The 21816-nt window shown below is 47.5% G+C and overlaps 1 protein-coding gene across 1 annotated transcript in view; it reads left to right on the top strand.

Moving 5' to 3' along the window:
* lrba (LPS-responsive vesicle trafficking, beach and anchor containing) overlaps nt 1–21816 on the top strand; it is a 168342-nt gene that overhangs the window by 2475 nt on the left and 144051 nt on the right. Inside the window, exons 2-3 of the mRNA XM_062478203.1 lie at nt 18206–18437; nt 19947–20047. Of these exons, the coding sequence (XP_062334187.1) occupies nt 18206–18437; nt 19947–20047 (333 nt within the window). The remainder of the gene's footprint in view (nt 1–18205; nt 18438–19946; nt 20048–21816) is intronic.

Below are 21816 nucleotides of genomic sequence, written 5' to 3'. Positions count from 1 at the left end.
TCTCACTCTCTCTATACTCTCACTCTCTCTATACTCTCACTCTCTCTCTATATTCTCTCTCTCTATACCCTCTTTTTTTCTCCTCTCTTTCTCTCACTGTTTTCTCTTCTCACCCCCCTCTCCCCCTTCATATCTCTTTCTCACTCCAGTTGGGTAGTAATCTGATTCATCACCTGCATCTGAGCCTCCTCTCCAGAAGTAGCTAATTTGCAGTCTACTCAGCTGACGACTTGTGTGCACACACACACACACGGTTTGATTGTGTGGACAAAAAGATGCTCTTTCAACCAGTGTCTTTCAAATGAATATCAGGTCATGGAACACTGGTTGGGTGAGCATGTAGTAAGCTTGGCTAGTATTCAATGGTGTGAATAATATAGCCTAGTACAGTTGATAATCATGAAAAGTGTCTGCTTTGGTATAGAGGTTTGTGAAGCTGGATTATAGACAAAGGCTTTGTCGCATTGTCTTAGTGTGTGGTGCATTATCTCTGACCAGGGTAGCATGTCATGTTTTTTAGGAACATGTTGTAGGAAATATTGTAGCAATCATTGTTGCTCTAACGGTTTCAGCCGAACCCAAAGGGCCACATCCCGTTGAAGTTGCCAGTGAAAGACTCCAGTGAGTGGCAGTTCCCAGCTCTGTAAACCATTGACTTGTGTGTAGCCTGTATGGGTTTACGCAGCAAAAGCGACACCAGAGAAGGGGGTATTTAGACGTTTGGAATGTAACCTGGGTTTTTTACCCAGAGACAAGGTCGACGGCTGTCTGGACCAGGCCTCGTAGTCGGCGGTTACTGTGGCAACCGTGCGAACAGGTGAACGAGTTTGCCAGAGGGTCGTCCTCCCTCAGAGGGAGTGAAGTTGACACCGTACAAGTCTCTTTTCTGTGCTAAGAATTAGTTTGGGTGATTTTGTATTAATTTAACATGCAGTAACATTGTACTTCAGTACATAATTCAAGCTTTCTTACTTTAGTCCCTCAAGTTTTCCCCTCGTGTTCCTCAGGCGGGCCTCATCAATTTTTCACACCATACTCCTCGTCTAAAGTTTCCCCTAAAAAGCATGCGGATAGGTGGACAGGGAGGACAGACAGGTGGACAGGGAGGACAGACAGGTGGACAGGGAGGACAGACAGGTGGACAGGGAGGACAGACAGGTGGACAGGGTGGACAGACAGACGGGTGGACAGACAGACGGGTGGACAGACAGACGGGTGGACAGACAGACGGGTGGACAGGGAGGACAGACAGACAGGTGGACTTGGCAGACAGGTGAAGGGAATCCACACAACAGTGTCCCACACTTGCTTCTCTAAATTCCAGGGTCTCCAAAAGCCTCGTAGAAGAACAATTCACCTTTCTTTCCTGCTTGTCTGCCTCCTTTTCCCCCTATTGTCATGGGGGATCAAACAGCGTTCTGGTTGGCTTCACGCCACCTGCTTTGTTGCCGAGAGTCCTCCTTCGAAGTGACTTGAGTGGATGGAGAGTCTCTGTTCCGCTTTGAATGGCACACACAAACAAGCAGATGCACATTCATACACACACACAAATGGGCACAATACACAAGATCAAAGATGCAGAGATGCTTGTGAGTGCATACACACAGAATTAAGAACACACTCACTCTCTCTCTTTCACACACACATACACTCAGATATGTACAGTAGAGATCTTTCTTTTCCATCATCCACAGCTTGAACTGAGGGCTAGGGCCACGACTCTCTCCAGACACCATCGGCTCCTCTCTTACAGTAACAAAGGAGCCTTTAATCTGACACATGAATGAAATCCTATTTTACTCTCTCTGCTATTATCTGTTACACATCAGCCCTTTTCTAATCTACCTCTCGTCTCTTTTTTCCCTCTCTTTTTTATTTTTTCTCTCTCACCAAAGAGATTTCAAGGCACTATGTTAAGACTGTTATATCTTGAAGCGCCACAACTGACTGCTCATTATCCCAGTCACATTTTATTTATTTATATATTTTATTCCCCATTTGAATCTGTCTGCAAACAGACTGTCACACAAAGACTAGCACCTCCCATCCCAGGCTATTTGACAACCCCCACCCCCCCTTACAGAATATGAGGCTGACATGAAGTGTATGTGAGTGTGTGTGTGTGTGTGTGTGAGAGAGAGTGTTGACTTGTGTTGAGGCAGCATGCAGTTGGCCAAAACTGGTTTTAAGGTGGCCATTAACTGGAAGTCTGTTTATCTTTTAAGTTCTACATTGCTGTGTATCTTTTATTGAGTCAGTAGAGGGTGGGGAGGTGTGTGTGTGTCTGTCTGTCAGCCTGGTCTTTCTGTCTTGGTAGGATGACATACAGAACAGATAGTCAGATAGCTCAGAAGATGCTGCTGGCCCAACTCCCTGCTCGCTTGAAAGGGATGTTTGACAGCTAACAAACAAGCCATCCTTCTGCTAAGCATCCCCTTGGTTATGTTATCTGCCAGTGTGTATTTTTGTGAAAGATGGTATAGTATAATTTAATGAAAATCTATCATTAACACTGACTGCTAATATTGCGTCCGCAAGGTAGTTGTTAACTCTTGCGTCAGCTCTTGCCCTCCAGTCCTGATCTGATCTTGACTAGTGAATACTGAGATAAACAATCCAGTTCCTCGAATCCCTTTTGTTTACTCCATAAACAAAGCCAGCACAGAGAGAGGCGTAGTGGAATGCTACCGGTCGCGTTTAGAGGACACAGATCAGAACACTGCAGCGCTCCTAACCCGGGGGACCCTCACAGAACAACCACCCAACCTCTGAATCCTGACCCAGAATCACTCGCAGGAATGATGGCCAACCGTTGCTTACTTTTTAAACCAGGCTACCAGTATTGGTGAGCCCTTAGTGACTGAAAGTAACCCTGGCCTGGCCCTTGGACACAGAGAGAATAGGGCTGTTGCAGTCCCACTGATAAGACTACACGCTGTGAGGTCAGCTATACACAGTGAGAATGTGTGTAAGTTTATTTATAAGCCGGACTAAGGATGTGTGCGTGTGCGTTTGTGTTAGCCACATGCAGAGAAAGGATTTGGATGGGAAAAGGAGTTTGTCTCTCTGTGGTAGTGTGTTACACTTGACCCTGAGTCAAGGTGTTTTGCTTTAAGCTGAAACGTACCAGGCTTCTTCTGGGTGAAGGCGAAAGCCTTGGGATGAGAAATTGGTGAAGGAAGTTTCCCCCTTGTCCTGTTTATGGTAAACAGGCCAGACTTGTTGATCCTCTGTGGCTCTGACCTCATCAACAGCACTCACAGACAGTATGCAGAGGTCACCAGAGCAAGGACAGTGACACACCCTCTCTCTCTCACACACACACGCACGCACACACACACACACACACACACACACACACACACACACACACACACACACACACACACACACACACACACAGCCTTCTCAGCAGGGATCCACTGGGAAGTCATCTCATGTTAAAGGCTTCAATTTGAGATGGCACTGTGCAGTCAGTACAGCACAAGGTTGCAGGTATTTATTTATTTTACGACGGGAGGTGAATGCTAAAATTGTGTTAAGGACGCCCGCTAGGCTACCACCCCCCCCCCCCCCCCACACACACACCTCCTTTTACTTGAACACATTCACACTGCATGCAGAGTTGCACACGCTGCCAGGATTGGTTGTGTCAATAAAGGGAGACAAATTTAAACCTAGAGAGCTTTTGTAGTCTTGAAAGTGATATCAAAGCACTCACCCCCACCCAGCATACCCCATCCACTTCTCTTCTTACAGGGAAGAGTAATGACATGTAAATTATGTTGCTTTAATGTGTTTGCTGCTTTGACAACATCAACTTATTTTTTCCCAATGTCGTCCTTTACAGTAGTCTAACTCGGCAGCCATTAAGCACATGTTAGCCCTAAAGAAGACCATAAGCAGTGATTTAGAAAATTTAGAAAAGCTGAAATATTGGGTCCGTATGGATGCGTATGACCTATCAGAACACAGATGTTTCGAAATAGTCTTCTCCCGGGGGGTACCAACGAGCACATCTTGCTACGCCCGCTTTCAGCTGCATGAAAATATACGACGGTGTCAAAATATGCGACCTCTTGCTTTCCAAAGTTAAGGCGTTGGTGGGCCTTGTGGCTCTCCCTTGCTCTACCTCTTCACGGTCTCTCGATGACATGCTTTCACTCATCCAGCAACATTTGTCACATTTTGTCAACCTCGTCTGCAGAGGGCATGCAATTCGCTTTAGTGTAGAAAAAACACACTTTTCTAATCGCTAGCTGCAGGCAACCTGATTTAAGCCGATGACAATCTCATGTGACGATTAGATATGTCTTTTAGATGTGTGTTATTCTGCTGAAGGGTAGGTTATATTCTTTCAGTTTTTTGTTCTCAGGCCTGTTATATAAAAGAACTGAACAGCATGTCTGATGGGATTATGTTGTAGCCTTGTTTGCTACCACAGAGCCTTCCAGTTCTTCCCTACACCGATATCACGCTACAGACAGAGATCCTCAATTTGAAGCCAATATGCCAGTCTTACGACGCTGTCTTTCGCGCGTAAGTGTGTGTGGCTGCGTCCGTCCGTCCGTCCATGGGGTGCCAAATGTGCTAGGACTGCCACTAGGGCTCAGGTTCAGCATTCAAACTCATATGGACTCCCACCCCATCGGCCTCATAATTCATTTTTCCATCATGAAGTGTTTATCACAACCCTCCTAATGGAAGTGCTCTGGGTTTCTTTTCACGGGTCGGTGGATGCCATTCGTTTGCATGCTAATTGCGGGCCAGGCCCTTCGCTTCGGCGTCCTCGCAGCTGCTATCATGGCTGACACCTCACCGACCTGAGCGCCGCCGAGTAGACGCGTCGTGCTCACCCGCCGTCAGTGCTAATTATCTCCCTGAGTGGTGGAGGCCGGGCCGAGCTTGTGGGTTAGTCACATGGTGCCTGCCTGCCTGCCTGCCTGCTGTACGTGGGATGCTGTGTGATAATGTTGGTTCTGCGCCACGGTACCCCCCCCCCCCCGCTGCTGTTCTCCTCGGCTGCCAGAGAGAACGTCTCCCCTTGTTGAATACAAAGAGCAGACAAGGCCCGCCGTTCCACTGGGTCTCCATACACAGCCTGTTTCATTCTGTTTGAATAGAGACTTCTTTCCACTTCAGGGCAGGTGGGTTTGAGAGGTTGTGTGCAGCAGGGCCTTTTACATTTACATTTAGCAGACGCTCTTATCCAGAGCGACTTGCAGTAAGTACAGGGAGGCAAGTAGGGTGAAGTGCCTTGCCCAAGGACACAATGTCAATTGTACGGCCGGGAATCCAACCAGCAACCTTCTGATTAATATCCCGATTTCCTAACCGCTCAGCCATCTGACTCCCTATGATGAGCCTTTTGATGTAGCCTAGGCCCAACCCTCATTATTGATGGATGTTCCCCTTAATCTCCTCTGTAGTTAAGTGTCTGGCCATGACTAATATAAAGCTTCTAATTGAAATGACATGATATTCGAATACGTTTCAGGGTGAAGCAGTCAGCTGCTGTTTAAACGTACTTTGTAAAAAAATCACTACAGTAATTGGATCCAATGTGAGAGGGAGCACCTTAGGTTTGACAACAAGACAACCTTCGTTCTGCCGCTATCTTGTGCCTGCGCAGTAAGAACTGCAATGTGTTGACACCACAGAGCTTGTTTCAGGAAGGGATTCTCATTTTCCATGCAATGGGTGGAGCCTTACATTGTCGCAGTTACTCATTAATGAGGGGGTGCATGAATGGGTTTCATAGACTGACTCAAACTAAACGATTTTGGGCACAGTTCCTAGTGTCAGTCAGGGACCAGGCTCATGACCCATCCCTTGCCATTCATCATCAGGTCAGTGAGGTCTAACCAGGTGATCAGGTTGAATTCATGTGGAACACCGGTTGGATTGAGTCGTATAAAGCCTGAGGATCTTCCCTGTCTTCTAGTTAAGTGCTGAGTCATGCTGTCTGAGATTCCTTCCAGATTCCTATCCTCGCTCTGTGAACAGGGATTTTTGGGTAGTGAGGTGGCTGGAGGAGACCGTCTTCCAGCTTTCCCTCTCTTTCTCTTGCAGTGTAGGCTTATAACACTGGCACCCGTCTTCTTCCTGAGTCGTGGCTGATATCACCGAACATCTTGTCTCCTATTGGCGGCACATGTTGTGCAAACCGCAAGGGGAAACCCCTGCAACTTCCTGCTGTCTACGAGTTGTCAGCCAAGGCCTCCAGTAAACTCCTGCTGAAGGAAGCAGTGGAGGTGTTCATGTGCACAGTAACATAGACACAGGCGTGTGCTGTCAGTCTTGTCCTCGTCGGGTCTTTGTCGTGGATCTCCTCCCGTAAAGAGGAAACGAGAGGAGAGCTCAGCCGTACAGCGCGTGAAGCACGACTCCACTCATAAGCAAGGTCTCGCCAGCCTCTTGATAAAGGTCATTGACGGTGTTGGCATAAATACATGTAGGATCAATTGTACTGAGGCCAGACAGTTTAGGAAAACATGGGTGTTACCCTCCAGCCTTGGTACCTCGCAAGGTTGAACCCTTTTATGTGAGAATATTCATTATTTTTAGATATGTCTATTTACACAAGGTCATGTACATGGTTATATCAATTTGCAATTCAGTTCAGCCTTGATGAAAGCCATTGTGATATCCTAACAATAGGCTACTCAAAGCCATTGGAGGCTTTGAGCGTAAATGGGTTTCCAGCCGTCGTCCTGCATCTAGCGTTAGTCTGAGGTCTCTGCTATGAGAACAGCACACAACTCATCCTTAGAAAGCAACCGCACTAGAGGCAACAGTTCATTGTGTAGGCATTGTCTAGTGAAGGATGACATTTTATTAGCATCCAGAGGACAGGCCCTATGTAAGAAACACAGCACACAGCACGTACAGTATACAACGCTTTTTGAAACTGCTCGCTACAATTCAGATTGCCCGGTTAACTAATCAATTTATTCAGGCGTGCAAACTCCTCACCTTTAGGTGAGACTCACCTTTTTAAAAACAAAATGGGTCACCTACGTGATTTGTGCAGATCCGATGAGAAAATATTTGGAGGGGGTGGGGGGTGGGGGGGGGGGGGTCGTGGCCTTGGCCAACACAGCATTTTACCCATGCTTCGCAACTTTACAACTGGCTCTGGAACCAATCATCACTCCTAATGCCTAAACCTCACAGCCAATCAGGGGCAAAGTGGGGAGAGGTTTTCTACATTCATCTAGCCTCTTAATTTTGCTCTCAAAGTGCACTAGATTGGTGCGCTTAACTTAAATGTGAGAAATGTTCTTCCGGGGGAGCATGCTCCCGGACACCCCTAGAGGGTCGGGGCTTCGCTGGATCGTTCTCACCTTTTTTACCCCTGACCCGTTTGCATGCCTGTTTATTGCTGGCAAGCGTTTACAACAGTTCATATTTACGTAGCCAAATTGCCTGCAGTCGACTTGTCATACATTTGGAACAAGCATACAGAGCTTAAAGTAAAGGCATGTATTGTATTGAGGTGAGATTCCAAGTTAGAATCTTCGCTGTGCTATTGCTATCTTGACCACAACTGGAACTTTCTTTCAGAAATAATCCTTGAAATCTGGTAAATTGGGCCAGATAATACACCGCCCCAGGTTTACGTGGAAAGCAGTCAAGGAAATGATCTTAGACATATTGGAGTTGACTGGCCGGAGTGTTCTAAGAGATGCACCGCATCGCACCCAGCTGTCTGTTGTAGTTTATGAACCTTTGGAGGACAGGAGGACAGGAGGAGGCAGTGCTGCAGCTGGCATCCTCCCAGCCACGGGCACTCATCTGGGGATGGGCTCTGACGTTAGGGATGGGCTGAACTCTGGATGTTACCTCTGTGTGAACTTTTTCAGGATACAAGTTTTGGGCAGTGTCCTCCTGAAGCTATCTAGGTTGTAGAACTATACTCCATCTGAAGTCAACTGTCCACTGTTATCCACACGTAGATGGCCTTCCTCAGTTCCTCGTGGCAGAGTTTTAGGCCAGCACATTCAGGTAACTCAGTGCTGCTGTGTTTACAATGTCTTCATTTGTTTTGCTGCAGAGAGTTTGCGTTTGTGTGAGTGTGCGTGTTTGTTTCCGTATGTGTGCTTGCGTGTGCTTGCTAGTCTGGAAGGGGGGGGGGGGGGGGGGTGAGCTACGTACCGTATACCCAGAGGGGCTGGGCACAGCTGCGGCTCAGGGTACTTAAGGTCCAATGGAGAGTTCTCTCTCTAGACCTCCATATGGCCTAGTGTGAAGACAGGCTAGCATCCAACATGGCAGCATTCGTTATTTAGTCATCCAATCCAAATCCAGAACAATAGCACGCAACATGTCGGACTCAGTCGGAGTCAAGTAGCAAACCTTTTGCTCAGTTCAACAGTGGGTCAACATGACAACGGTGTGTGAGAGACACGTGTCATATTTTCGATTTCACTTAAAGTAACACTGTTCCCACAAAGCAGTCAAAGCAAAAAGCTCTGTGATGACATGGTGATATTTAAGAATTCACTCAGCATTTATAAGCCAGATTCAAGGAAATGCCTATCTGAAATGTTAGGCTAGCTAGGGGAACCCTAGATCAACATGAGGAACTCGAGCCAGGATGAGGACTTGCTTGTGACGAGTGACTAAAATAACAAGATGGGCAGACGGGCACATTGAAAGGAACACATGTCCAAACAGATGCAGAAAGTCAGTGAGTGTAACCATGTCTAGAATGAAGGCAGAATGGCAGGAAACGCAGCTGTCTCAGGACGTGCCGGGTCAGGAACACACTTCCTGTTTCCCCCATGGACTGCCGTTTCGGGAGTCTTTTTTTAAACCTTTTCAAGGAGTAGCATCAAATATGTGATTCGAACATTGATTTGAGAAAGTGAGACACGCAGGGAGACAGGGAGGGACACGCGGAGAGAGAGAGAGTGAGACACGGAGGGAGAGAGAGTGAGACACACAGGGAGGGACACACGGAGGGAGAGAGAGTGAGACACACTGAGAGAGTGAGACACACAGAGAGAGTGAGACACACAGGGAGAGAGAGTGAGACACACAGGGAGACGGGGAGAGACACAGAGGGAGAGAGAGTGAGACACACAGGGAGAGACATGGAGGGAGAGAGAGTGAGACACACAGGGAGACAGAGAGACACACGCGGTGGGAGAGAGTGAGACACAGAGGGGGACAGAGAGGGACGGAGGCACGGTTACGGTCCTTCCCTCTGTGTCAGCGTGAGAGTGAGCGAGAACAGTAGGATGTGAGGGCGAGCCCAGGCTAAGCAAACAGAAGTGCTGTGCAGACGCACAGATGCAAGCAAACACTTCTGTTTGCTTGCATCTGTGCGTCTGCAGCTGGAGACCAAAGGGCTCTGAAGTGTTGCACGGCTCCAGGGATGATGAGGCTTCAGTGAGAAACTGGGCAATGCCACTCATCTCTGAGCCATCTCTGTGTTCATCAGGACAGCGTTCAAGGCTTGAATGAGACCCTTGTGTGCGTGTGTTCTGTCTCGTGTCCTTGTTTGTCCTTTTGTGTCTTTTTGTTGTGTGTGGTAGGCTCATCTTCACCTGTAACCTCTCCTTTTCTACCTTGCTTTCTTTTAAACAAGTCGAAACGGCCATACTAGACTACATACTGCGATTCCAGGATAGTAAAGTGAAAGCAACTAATTAGCAGCTGGGTCCATGCTCACCAGATGCAGATCCTCAGTAGGCCTCAGTCATGCAATAACAACAACAAGCTGAATCTCCCATCATCCTCTGCCTCAGCCTCGCCTCACCCCTGGTCCAAGATGCTTTTGTAAACATTTCCACCATTCAAGATCTCCTGGCTACTGCACAGTGCGTACCGTTAGTCTCCGGTGCTTGTGGAACAGTGGCCCTGTACTACTGTGCCAGCTTGCTCGTCTTCATCATGCCTCTTCTCCAAGCCTCCGAGCACAGAGCTGTTCCAGGAACTCAAGACACTGATTCAAGGCCTCTCTATGTCTCCCTCTGTCTCTCTCTGTCTCTCGCTCTCTCGTACGTGCGTGTGGCTGCAGCACGGCTTCCTCCTTGGTTGAATAACAGTTTTTCATTTCTCATAGAAGTTGGCGAGCTCACCCAGAGAGAGCTTGAAGATAACTTCCCAAGCCTAGCTGAGGTTTCCTGCAAAGCCACAAAGCTAATGGCCAGCTCAGACCATGAGGTGTAATGGGCAGGGGAGGGGGAGGGGGGTTATTTCCTGAGCATCCCTCTCCACTTCCTCTGGATCAGGGCCCAGCCCATTTAGAGCCTGATCTACCTCCAAGATAGGCCGGCCGCAACTGTGGTGCTGGGTTGCAATTAGCCTAGTAGTTCTGAATATCAAGGAGTTACTTTCCTGGAAAACACCCTTCTGTTTCTCAGAAAAAGGCCTTTACAAACGTACATGTGTTTGTATGACTAGTAACAAGAGATGAGGGGGAATCTAACCTCCTTTTGAAGTCTTCAAGAAGACCAGTTAAGCTGTAGGCTTCTCCGATCCTCCTATCGTAGAGGAATGGCCAGGGGAAGGGAGATCAGGGTCTAATACCCGGAGGGTGGGGGCGGCTGGCTGGCACGGAACTCCCCACCCATTAAAACTTCTGGAAGTGATCTTAAGAATGTGGCTACTAGGGTTGGTAGCAATTTGCTTTGGTATCAGTTCAGGAATCCGATTAAAAGAAAATGATGTGATGTTGTTGTTGGGATTTTTTTATAATCCAAAGCTAACTAACCACGACTCCCAGAATGCTTTTCTTTCTCCACAGCGAAAACGTAGAACCCGAGGAGATGTGGATCTGAGTTCTCCTTATTGGATTTCATGATTTATTGTGTTTATTACATTTTATTGTTCGTTGAGGCTAGCTGTTTGTTTTGCTGTGTGTTTCTGTTTTCCGGTTTGAGGTTGGTATTGGGTAGGGGAGACAACTAAGTGTTTTTAAGATGCAGCTGTGCTGTGTCTGCAGTAAGTATATTAATGTGTGTGTGTGTGCGTGTGCGTGCCTGTGTGCTAGGGGTAAAACTGGTTCTGAGCAGGCTACACCAAACAATCCTTGAGTGATCTGCAACGCAAAACAAAAAAATCCTAGTGCAAACACACACACTTATGCATACGTCCCCTTAAAGTGAAACCAGGGCTTTGTCATAGTGAAAACAGCATGGGGTGCTAATTCATTGCTACAGCTGAAAGGATTACACAGCATTTTACACATCCCTGCCATTGGGGTGATGGTGAGTTACTGTGTAACTTCGGTCAGGTTGATGATTAGATGGAACAGTGACACATCGACCATGACAGTCTCTATATGCGCTGCACAGGTTTCCACAACAGTAGGAGTCTGGAGAAGTGTGTGTGTGTGGGTATTGGCTTAACCTGATAGTGTTTGTTCACACTTTGTTATTCTCGTTGCTCCCTTTAGCCAGGAGTTTGTGTGGTCTTTGATGGATACAGTCACCTCTGCTGAAAAACACACAAACAAAATAAAAACATCCCAGACAAAACTTCAGATCAAACATAATCTTTGACAAAGGCCATACCACATATTTGTCGGACAGAAGAAATAGTTTTGTAGATTCAACATTTTGGCAACCAGCAACACATCAGCAAACACACTGTTTGGATAGTTTATGTTCTCTTCTTTCCTTGGGTTAGAGATAGCAGGGACACATAAAGGGACTGTTGGAGCTTCCCGACTGCATCTGAACGTTCCAGACTGCATCTGAACGTTCCGGACCGCATCTGAACGTTCCGGACCGCATCTGAACGTTCCGGACCGCATCTGAACGTTCTGGACTGCATTTGAACGTTCCGGACGTTTCTTTGACAAGCTGTCTCTGAAAGCCCCCGCTGGCTGAATGAACTGAAGAGCTCTTGTCTTTCTTCATTCCTGCTCACTTTAAGAGCAAGACATCCCTGCGGCCTTGCTGATAGATTGGACTGGGATATTTATTTGTAAACTCTTCGACTTAAAAATAGTTTTTATTACAGGCAAGGTGGCTGTTGGGGGGGTTTGGCCTGGGAAGGTTAAGTTTAGAGGACGGAGGGGGCGTAGATCTTTGTACAGTGCTTGACAAGTGCACAGCACTTGTACATCTAAACCCTTTCTCTCTCAGTAAGGCTCCGGTCTTGAAGGTCGACAAGAATATGAGTTGGGGTGAAAAATCCTTGCCCATCAAGAAAACTAAATTCTTAGTTGGATTTACTTGAAATGAATTTGGTTGAGTAGTTGGTGGATGGGGCTGGGAGGCTGGGTCTGGCTGTCTGAGGACAATGTTTACCAGCTCTAATGTGCAAGCGCCTTGACAGACACTGACTGGAATAAGGGAGAGTAGTCGGGCTTGTGGTGAGTGAGTGTGAGTGACTAGCTGCGTCCTTTAATTGCCTGTCATTGCCAGATATGAGGCTGAATCTCCCTCGGCAACAACAAGAGTAAAAAAAAAGATTGGACATTGCGAAGAGTTCCAATTAAAAAGAACCACTGGAGATTTTAATGAGCAAAGTAAGGTCAGAATCTTTGGCCTTGGTCTACTGTTGCTAAATATGTTTAGTAATTTAATTGTAATAAATTAATGTTTAATTTAGCATCCAAATGTTTTACATTTTCGGTTTTAAATGATGACCCCCACGAAAAGGTTTTGATTAGCTTGAATATTTCGCATGTCATGTAGAAACCAGTACACTGCAGGCCAGGCCTGACGGTGATGCAGACCCGCATCCATATCAACTTGACTTTTGAAATCCTCCAGCATTCCCATGCCTCAATCGTAAACACATTGTAAAAAATGCACAACTCGGTGTGTCCGGCGATTTGTTTCGTTAGCAGCTGTCTGAATGGAAGTCTTCCAGCCAATCCTGTGTCTCGGCTCAGCTCACAGAGGCGTACACGGCAGGAGGATGATGTATGGAGATCGTAGCGAGAGAATCCGGGCATGGACCGCTCCGAAGCGACACATGAGGATAGATTTGTTAGCTGCTTTTCAGTTTGCTTCTTTTGTGCGACCGCCTCGTTCGGGCAAATTACTTTTAATTCAAATGATTCCACCCGTGGAATTAATCGAGGTTTCATTAGGAGACGAGCGGAAGAGAGTCATTAATAATGGACACACTTCCATGGCACAGACACACACATCATCTATCAAACACATGCACGTCAAAACAATAGATAGACGCCCACAAAAACACACATTGTCACTTTCTGTCTCCCTCTCTTACTCACACACCCTCTTATCACTCACAGACACACTCCCTCTCATCCCTCTCTCTCTTTTACGCACACACACACGCAAACACACACACACAGTAGACTGTGAAGAGACCTCCGAGACCATCTAGGTTTCTTGATCAACGTGTCTGGCGTTTTGTTCAAGCAGTATCCTCCTGTGGCCGGCAAATGCCCATAATCTGCAGCGAGCTCTGATCTGCAGCACTGCATGGCTGCAGCGAGCTCTGATCTGCAGCACTGCATGGCTGCAGCGAGCTCTGATCTGCAGCACCGTGGCCCTCTAGGAACCAATGACTCTCTCTGATGTACGCTAGTTCCCTCCAAACTTTACTGTTTACCCTTATTTTACCCATGTTTGTGGACACGTATTGGTTCAGGCCATACCGCTCTGTGTTAATTCACCACAAAGGCTAGAACAGAGTTAGGCCTATCCATGCATGTTAACTGCCAATACGATTTTGAATAAGTCAGATCCCAGACACAAAGGTATTGATATTGTGTTTAGGGACCTTTCTGTGTTTGATTACTGCTTCTCTCCATATCCTCTTCTTTTCTATTCTTCTCTTCTCCATCCCCCTGCCCAGGCTGGCCTTGATGGCGACACACAGAACTACAGAGGGTTGTTTGTGCTCCGTGGCTCTGCCGCTGGCTGGCTGGCTGGCTGGCTGACTGGCTGGCTGGCTGGCTGACTGGCTGTTCAGCAATGATTAATTCAGACGGGCCTTAAGGGTGAGGAGGCAGACAGGGTTACCCAACCAGGGATCTGGTGACAAGCTGGAACAAAGACTCCTAAGGCCTAGTTGAGGAGGCTAGTTGGAGCTGTGGACTGGAGGAGAGGGGAGGGCTTTCTGTCTGTGAGTGTGTGTGTGTGTACATGTGGGTTGGTAAAGGTCTGGATTCACATGACCTCTACCAGTGTTTCAATTCGCAGAGCTTCTTGGTAAAGGCTCTCGGGAGAGACCCACACTATTTCCATGTACGCAGGTTTGTTTGGTTCCACAGCACCCCTTCACCCCACCACCCTACACACACACACACACACACACACACACACACACACACACACACACACACACACACACACACACACACACACACACACACTCCCTCCCTCTCCTGTGAAAGCTCAGTGGAAAGGCTCGCTGTCCTTATTGTGTGGGAGGTGCGTGTGAATAAAACCCAGAACCATGTTGCTCTAATACGGCTCTGAATTGTCCTGTGCATTGGCAGCTTTTGCAACAGAGATTTGCCGCTGTCATTTTCTGCATAATTTCAGTCATTCATTCAAAGCAGAGTCAATGTCCAGCAGCGTTTGTGACGGCATGGCACTCCAGCCTCTACAGATGGTGGAGTGGTGGGCTTGAGTGCTCCCCCAGGTCCCCCTGCTTCACTCTGACTTTGGATTTGACATGATTTATGAGGACAATCGATACCCTCCACGCAAAGGTGACTCATCACATTTAGCATCCGCATCCCTTTTGTGTCTGGTTGTGAGGCATGGTGTTTGTTTTGGAACGTCCTGGATACGGTTTGACACATTGTTTCTGTTATCTTTTTATTTATTCATTTATTCAACAGTGTTGAGTGTTGTGATAGTGCTTTCAACAGCTCATGTGGATGTCTGTGATGGGATTTTAGAAGCTTGTATGATGAGGGGCTAGTAGAGATGGCACCTATAGGGCCTACATCTCCTTGCTAGCATTTCCATTTTGTTGCATAATATCAAATGGTCGATCTGAAGCAATGGAGATTTGTCCTTTTGCTTTGTTATATTTATTTTGATCTGCATGCCATACATGAAGCACAGTGCAAAGCACATTTAATCCAGGAAACAAGTCTGCATTTTGAACATTCTGGCAACAGGCTTCCAACTACATCCTCTCTAATGAGCAGTTAAATATGGTGTGTGCATTACTCTCCTAGAAACAGGAGTTGATTCAAAAAGACACATTTTCTGCAAATATCATCGAAATAGGAACTTGAGATAATATCTTTCACATTGGCAGTTTTTAATGTTTATTTCTCCCATAGAAAAAAAGAGGATAAGTCTGTATCAAAATGGGTCAAATTGAAGGTCGGTGAGATATTACAGGAAAATCCCAAAATATCCTTATCAGCACTTTTTGTATTTCTCTCAAAGACCTTGTGTTTACTGTTCTGGACCAGGCTGCTGCACACAGGGGAAGATTCCTTCTGATTAGCCCAAATTAAATTAATTGCAATTCTTTCAACTCCATTCCTCAAAAGGGTGTAAAAAATAAATAAATAAGACAAGGGAATTGATTTGTGGTTGACCATGTCGATCAGTATTGGCAATACAGAGAATGCCCTGTAACCTGCAAGATTCAAAAGAAGATGATGAACATGGATGACAGTCCAAGGACTCATCTCTTACCGAGTTCAGGCTAGTGACACCATTCTGGCCTGAGGAGACTAATTTACTTAGATAAGGTTTGCTGTGGCACAGTTCAGTGTGATTCAATTCCTGATCAAAGGTACATTTCTGAAGGACTCTGTATCTGCTAACGTGTAAAGCAGTTCACTGTTGCCGGGATACTTCCACCCACCACAGAGTTTCAGCCACAGCTCTCAGTGCTGACTATCAACTGCTTTTAATAAAAGCTCACAGGTACTTATTTATACGGTCCAACAGGTTCACCATTAGATGCTCGGCTTTCATCTGCTCAGTCTCCTTCATGGAACTGTGGACTGTATCTGGTCAATTAAAGCACTTCTATCTGTATTTCTGGCTCTTGCTCTCGCTCTCGCTCTCTCACTCAGTCCATGGGTATTTAACAGTGTTCTTCACTGCGCCCTGACCTCCCTCTAGGTCACTGTACAGCCTCACCGCCATGGCATCCAACCCCCTGCCCCGCCTCTCTCCCCGCTGCCGCCTGTCTGATGGATGGCTGACTAGCCTGCAGTGTCATGGTCGTAAATCACCTGTTACCGTGGCGAGCGGTACACCGATTAACCCAACCTCCTCTGCTGCAGTCACAGAGCCCACCTCCACCCCAATACTTTATATTATATTTTATTGTATATTTTATTTAAATTCTAAATCCACATAGTATTGCTAGTTTTCGTACCCTTATTATAGTTAGACCTCATATACAATTTTTTTTAAACAAAAGATTGCTATATGTTTAATGTATGCACCTTCCTGCCAAAGCTAATTCCTTGTCTGTGCCAACTTTCATGGCGATTAAAACCCATTCTGATTCTGATTCTTAAAAGGTTGTATTTCTAGGTACATGGGCCGTGGACTTATTGATGAATTAATTAGGGGGAGGGGCAGCGACGACGAATGGCTGTCAGGTGGGATGGGAGGGTGGTGTGTGTGTGGGGGGGGGGGTTAGCAATCAGTCGCTCTTGCTTTATTTATTCATTCCTGTTTTGTTTACCTGTGCACTGTCACCACCACTACAAGAGCGCAATCAGCATCAAGGGACTGGGTGTATCATACCACACACACACACACAACCTCTCCTTGTGTAGATGTGTGGATTGTGAGCTGATTATGGTGATCCTCTGATTGGTCAACGCACGCACGGATGGGATGGGGGTTAATGATGGTGGGAGGGCAGACAGACAGTCACACTTATCATAACTTTTATCTCCATCCTTGTTAGTCCATGAGAGCTACGATGGGCTATCCCCCCTACACACACACACAGAGTTAATCCACCCTCTGTCATTTTAATGGGACAGTTTCCATCAGAAGAGCCTCGAGGATTTACACCATTTCCAGGTCTTGATCCAATTGTTTTCCCAGCCTGCCTGGCAGCCCAATAGTGGCTATCGCTCTTTTTTTCCTCCGGTTGCTTCTTTCGATTAAATGCCACCGGCTCACCTTCTTGATATTAGTTTTGACATCTGCATTGTTATTTTCCCTTATCGCTTTCTATTAGGGAGGGTTCAATAATAAAAATGTCCTCAGAACTATTACTTGGTGACGAATCGTGACATTTATGGGTTGTACAATTTATTTATGGACACAAAGAACATTATTCATTTGCAATTGGTCCACTCTGCCGCTCTGCTTAACACACACACCTTCTGTAGATAACACTTCAATTCCAGGAAAGCTTCTAAAGGTACAGAAATAGCGATAATCGTGTTTATGAGGCGGAATATGTTTTCATCGAGGAAGACTAGACCAGCTGAGCACCAGGGCTGCCTTGATCATCCACCAGGCTGAGATGACAGGAACAACATTCAGAAAACAGCCAGCTTTGAAAACTCAAACCTGGTTATGTACTGTATGAAAACAAGCCCAAATCCTTTTAACTGAATGATCAGACTGACGTTTATTTTGTTGAATACGAGTTAGTTAAGAATATAGTTGCATATGAGTTTCCATTTAAATTTCCTATTTTCTTCAAAGCCAGTTCTGTTGGTGTTTGTCTACTCCTGTGAACACAAGCTGTGGGTTGGCCTAGTTGACTGGTGTGCTGTCTAGATGATGTGAAAGATGAGGTTCAGTCCAGACTACCAGGCCTCGAGTCTAGGTCCGCCTGCCCAGAACATAACACCACTCCTAAAACGAGCCAAAGCATTAAGCGCAGCGAGACGGTTCCTAGCGTCGGTTTCACCCCCCCAACCTCTAATCCAGTCATCCACATTCATCTACACGAGCAGATGTTCATGAATACGGCAGCTTTTATTGGCCGTCGCCCACCGGCAATCTTGTCATTCATTGGCAATGTACAAGATGGTGTCATAGGAACCCGTGTCAAATATGGTGACGAGAGGAGGAGCCCTGGGGTTTGTTTGTTTGGCTGTCAAACTTTATTGAGCTAAGCAACTTTACATCTGATTACCCTAGATAAACAGAAACTAATAATGTATCTCTTTTCTTCCCCTTTGCCTCTCTCCTTTACCTCCTCTCTCCTCCTCCTGCCCCCCATCCCTTCCTCCCCCTCTCTCTACCCCTCCTGCTCCCTCTCCCCCTCTCTCTACCCCTCCTTCTCCCTCGCCCCCTTCCCTCCTCAGTTGGTCGGGGGCCCGTTCGACCTGGAGATGAACTTCATCATCCAGGAGACGGAGAGCGTGGTGTGCATGGTGGAGCTGCTGGACAAGTGCCAGGCCACCTGCCAGGCGGAGGTGTGGAGCATCTTCACGGCCGTGCTGAAGAAGAGCGTGAGGAACCTCCAGGCCTGCACCGACACCGCCCTCATCAGGCTGGTGCTGGAGCGCGTGGCCTGCGCAGACAGCATGATTGCAGGTACGTCTAAGGGGTGGGGGGGGTCTGGGTGGGATGGGGGATCTCGGTGGGGTGGGGTGAGGTCGGGGTGGGGGTCTGGGTTGGGGTCTGGATGTTTTCAGACTTAAGGTCCTTGTAGGATGAACCCTAAGGGTCACCTCCAGGGTACCTGGCTTGGTCTGACACATTGATATATGATATCAATTTAAAAGCCATCTGGGTATTTCTTACCATAAAGGTCATTATTGTAATGAAGGGCTGGAGAGACTGGGGTGACAGTTTCACAAGGGACAGTTTCACGCAGAGACCTGTCCGCATCAGCTGTTCTGGGCTTCTCCATCTCCCCGTGACATCAGATATTTAGTGAGAGAGACTCCAGCTCTCTTAACCCCTTCGACTCGCACAGAATCCACCCGGAAACCATTTTCTATTTGTGCACAATTTGACCAATATATCTGAACGCTATGGATCCGAAATCCATATGGTTCATTTCCCAACTTGATCCCCTCAGTGGACCCTCGCCAGGCTTCCCCAAACCGAAACCCAACCCCGTCTGGGAAGAGACTGTTCAGACTCCATGGACGAGGCCCCCTCTCTGGTGGGAGTACCGTTCTAGCGAGTCTGATCTCTTTACCTTTCCAACACCCCCTATCCTCTCCCTACCTGTCTCTCTCTTCCTCCCTCTCTCTTTCTCACTCTCTCTCTCCCTTCAATTAGACGGAGCCTCTAATCCCTTGCTCGCCCCCACCAGCCTATGACTCAGCAGTCCCCCCCACCAGTGATCCATCCTAACCGTTTCTACGGAGACGGAAATAGCCTCAGTGAGCACCTTCCAGACAGACAGACAGGCGCAGGCAGATGGGCGCAGGCAGATGGGCGCAGGCAGACAGGCGCAAGGCAGACAGGCGCAGGCAGACAGGCGCAGGCAGACAGGCGCAGGCAGACAGGCGCAGGCAGACAGGCGCAGGCAGACATGCGCAGGCAGACAGTTGCAGGCAGACAGGCGCAGGCTGGCAGACAGACAGACAGGCTGGCTGGCAGACAGACAGACAGGTACAGACAGAGAGTTAACTCTGATCTTCAAATCATCCCTGCGCACCGAGAGCCATGGCACCCAAATCCTACTTATGGAGATTAGCATGCACTTAGACTTATCCTCTCCAAAATACCTGTTTAGTCTGTTAGATTACACCCCTCTTGCTCCCTCCATCCCTCCATCCATTCCATCCGCACTCCCTCCCTTTTTCCACCTCTGGCTGATGTCTGGACCTCAGGCGTTGTACTGATCCAGTCGTATCGTGTTTTCAAACCAGTGGGGATTCCTTTAACCTCTGGGGGAATGGGGTGGAGGGGGGAATCTTAGTCAGTTTATTGCCGTCTCTGAATATGGCATGTTTGACCCCTGTGTGCATTCCTGTACTGTAGTTGCCCTGCCCTCTTTTAGTTTGACCTGTGTGTGTGAAAGAGAGTCTGGGCATCCCAGTTCTCATGTTAACATGTTTGTCGTGTGTTTGTGTGTGTCTCTTCCAGACCTGATGGTGGATATGCTGGGGGTGCTGGCCAGCTACAGCATCACAGTGAAGGAGCTCAAGCTGTTCTTCAGTAAACTGCAAGGCGACAGCGGCCAATGGGTAGGCCCGCACTTCCCATACCGTACAGTCCCGCCATGTTTGTTTGGTAACCTCATGTGGAATGTGCTAGCAACACTTCAGCAGGTTTCCTTTTCACAGCTCTTTGCCCTCTCCAGCAAGGGAGGATGTTTCTCTCACACACACACACACACACACACACACACACACACACACACACACACACACACACTTCTCCACCCTATGAGGGTGTAGTATACACAACTGCATTATTGATGTATAATAAGCTGTATTTTAATGGGGGTGCCTCAAAGCAAGCGTCTTTTCTGAAGTTCTCTTTTTTGCCCTTTTCTAATCGTCAGTTTGAACACAGTGAATTTGAGGGTACGCTACTCCTCCAACAAATGTGAAGAGATGCATTTGAACACTATTTACCCAAATGTATGTTATTTATGCTAATTCGTCATAATCCTCCGCAAAGTTAGATATTTCCATGTTTTTAGTGGTTGTATTTCCCCCCTCCCAAATCCCCCCCCCCCCCCATTTGTATTGTTAACACGGTGGGAAGTATGAGTCTTTACTGTCAGAAAGCGAGACTGATCAGAACACGGGTCTGATGCCTCCACTCCCCTGATGGACTGTTAGTCACCACATCCCAGGACCACTGGGACGAATGGAGGGAGAGAGAGGAGAGGGAGCGAGGATGGGGAGGATAGAGAGAGGGATGGGGGGGATAGAGAGAGGGATGGGGAGGATAGAGAGAGGGATGGGGGGGATAGAGAGAGGGATGGGGAGGATAGAGAGAGGGATGGGGGGGATAGAGAGAGGGATGGGGGGGATAGAGAGAGGGATGGGGAGGATAGAGAGAGGGATGGGGGGGATAGAGAGAGGGATGGGGAGGATAGAGAGAGGGATGGGGGGGATAGAGAGAGGGATGGGGGGGATAGAGAGAGGGATGGGGGGGATAGAGAGAGGGATGGGGGGGATAGAGAGAGGGATGGGGGGGATAGAGAGAGGGATGGGGGGGATAGAGAGAGGGATGGGGGGGATAGAGAGAGGGATGGGGGGGGATAGAGAGAGGGATGGGGGGGATAGAGAGAGGGATGGGGGGGATAGAGAGAGGGATGGGGGGGATAGAGAGGGAGTTGAGGAAGGAGAGAATTAAACAGCCCATTGATCATCGTGCTTGGTCGCGTTGTCATTGAAATAGGGCAAGTTTCTGGTGTACTTCTGAGTTACACCCCCCCCCCCCCTTACCCTACCCATCTGCTCACAATGTGAAATATTATATCTCTTTATTTCTCTTCCTCTCGCCTCTCTCCTCTCTCCCCCCTTCCCTATCATCTCTATACTATGCAATAAATAGTACATTGCACTTTTAGAAGTTTGCGGCAGCCTCAACAGAACTGAAGCCCCTCCTGGTGCAGACCTCATCATTAACGTATGCAGCTTTAACAACCACACCAGAGATCAAGTTGCACAGAGCTTGATCATTTGAGGTTATCCTCAAGGGCTGTGAAGTCAGCCTGTGTCGTCACACACTCACACACTCACACACACACAGACACACACACACACACACACAGACACACACACACACACACACACACTCACACAGACACACACACTCACACAGACATAACACACACTCATATAGACACACATGCATGCACACACAAAAACACACACCAACAGACAAAATGTACGCGGACGCTGCTGTTTCAGATTGTGTTCTCTCCCTGGAGTCTCTGCTTTGATAATGATTACAGATACATTTAGAAACCAGGTAAATACAACTATAATGGTGGACC

Source organism: Osmerus eperlanus, chromosome 14, assembly GCF_963692335.1.
Source record: "Osmerus eperlanus chromosome 14, fOsmEpe2.1, whole genome shotgun sequence".
Taxonomy (NCBI): domain Eukaryota; kingdom Metazoa; phylum Chordata; class Actinopteri; order Osmeriformes; family Osmeridae; genus Osmerus; species Osmerus eperlanus.
Note: the sequence above shows the minus strand (reverse complement) of the source record. Positions and strands in the feature narration are given on the sequence as shown.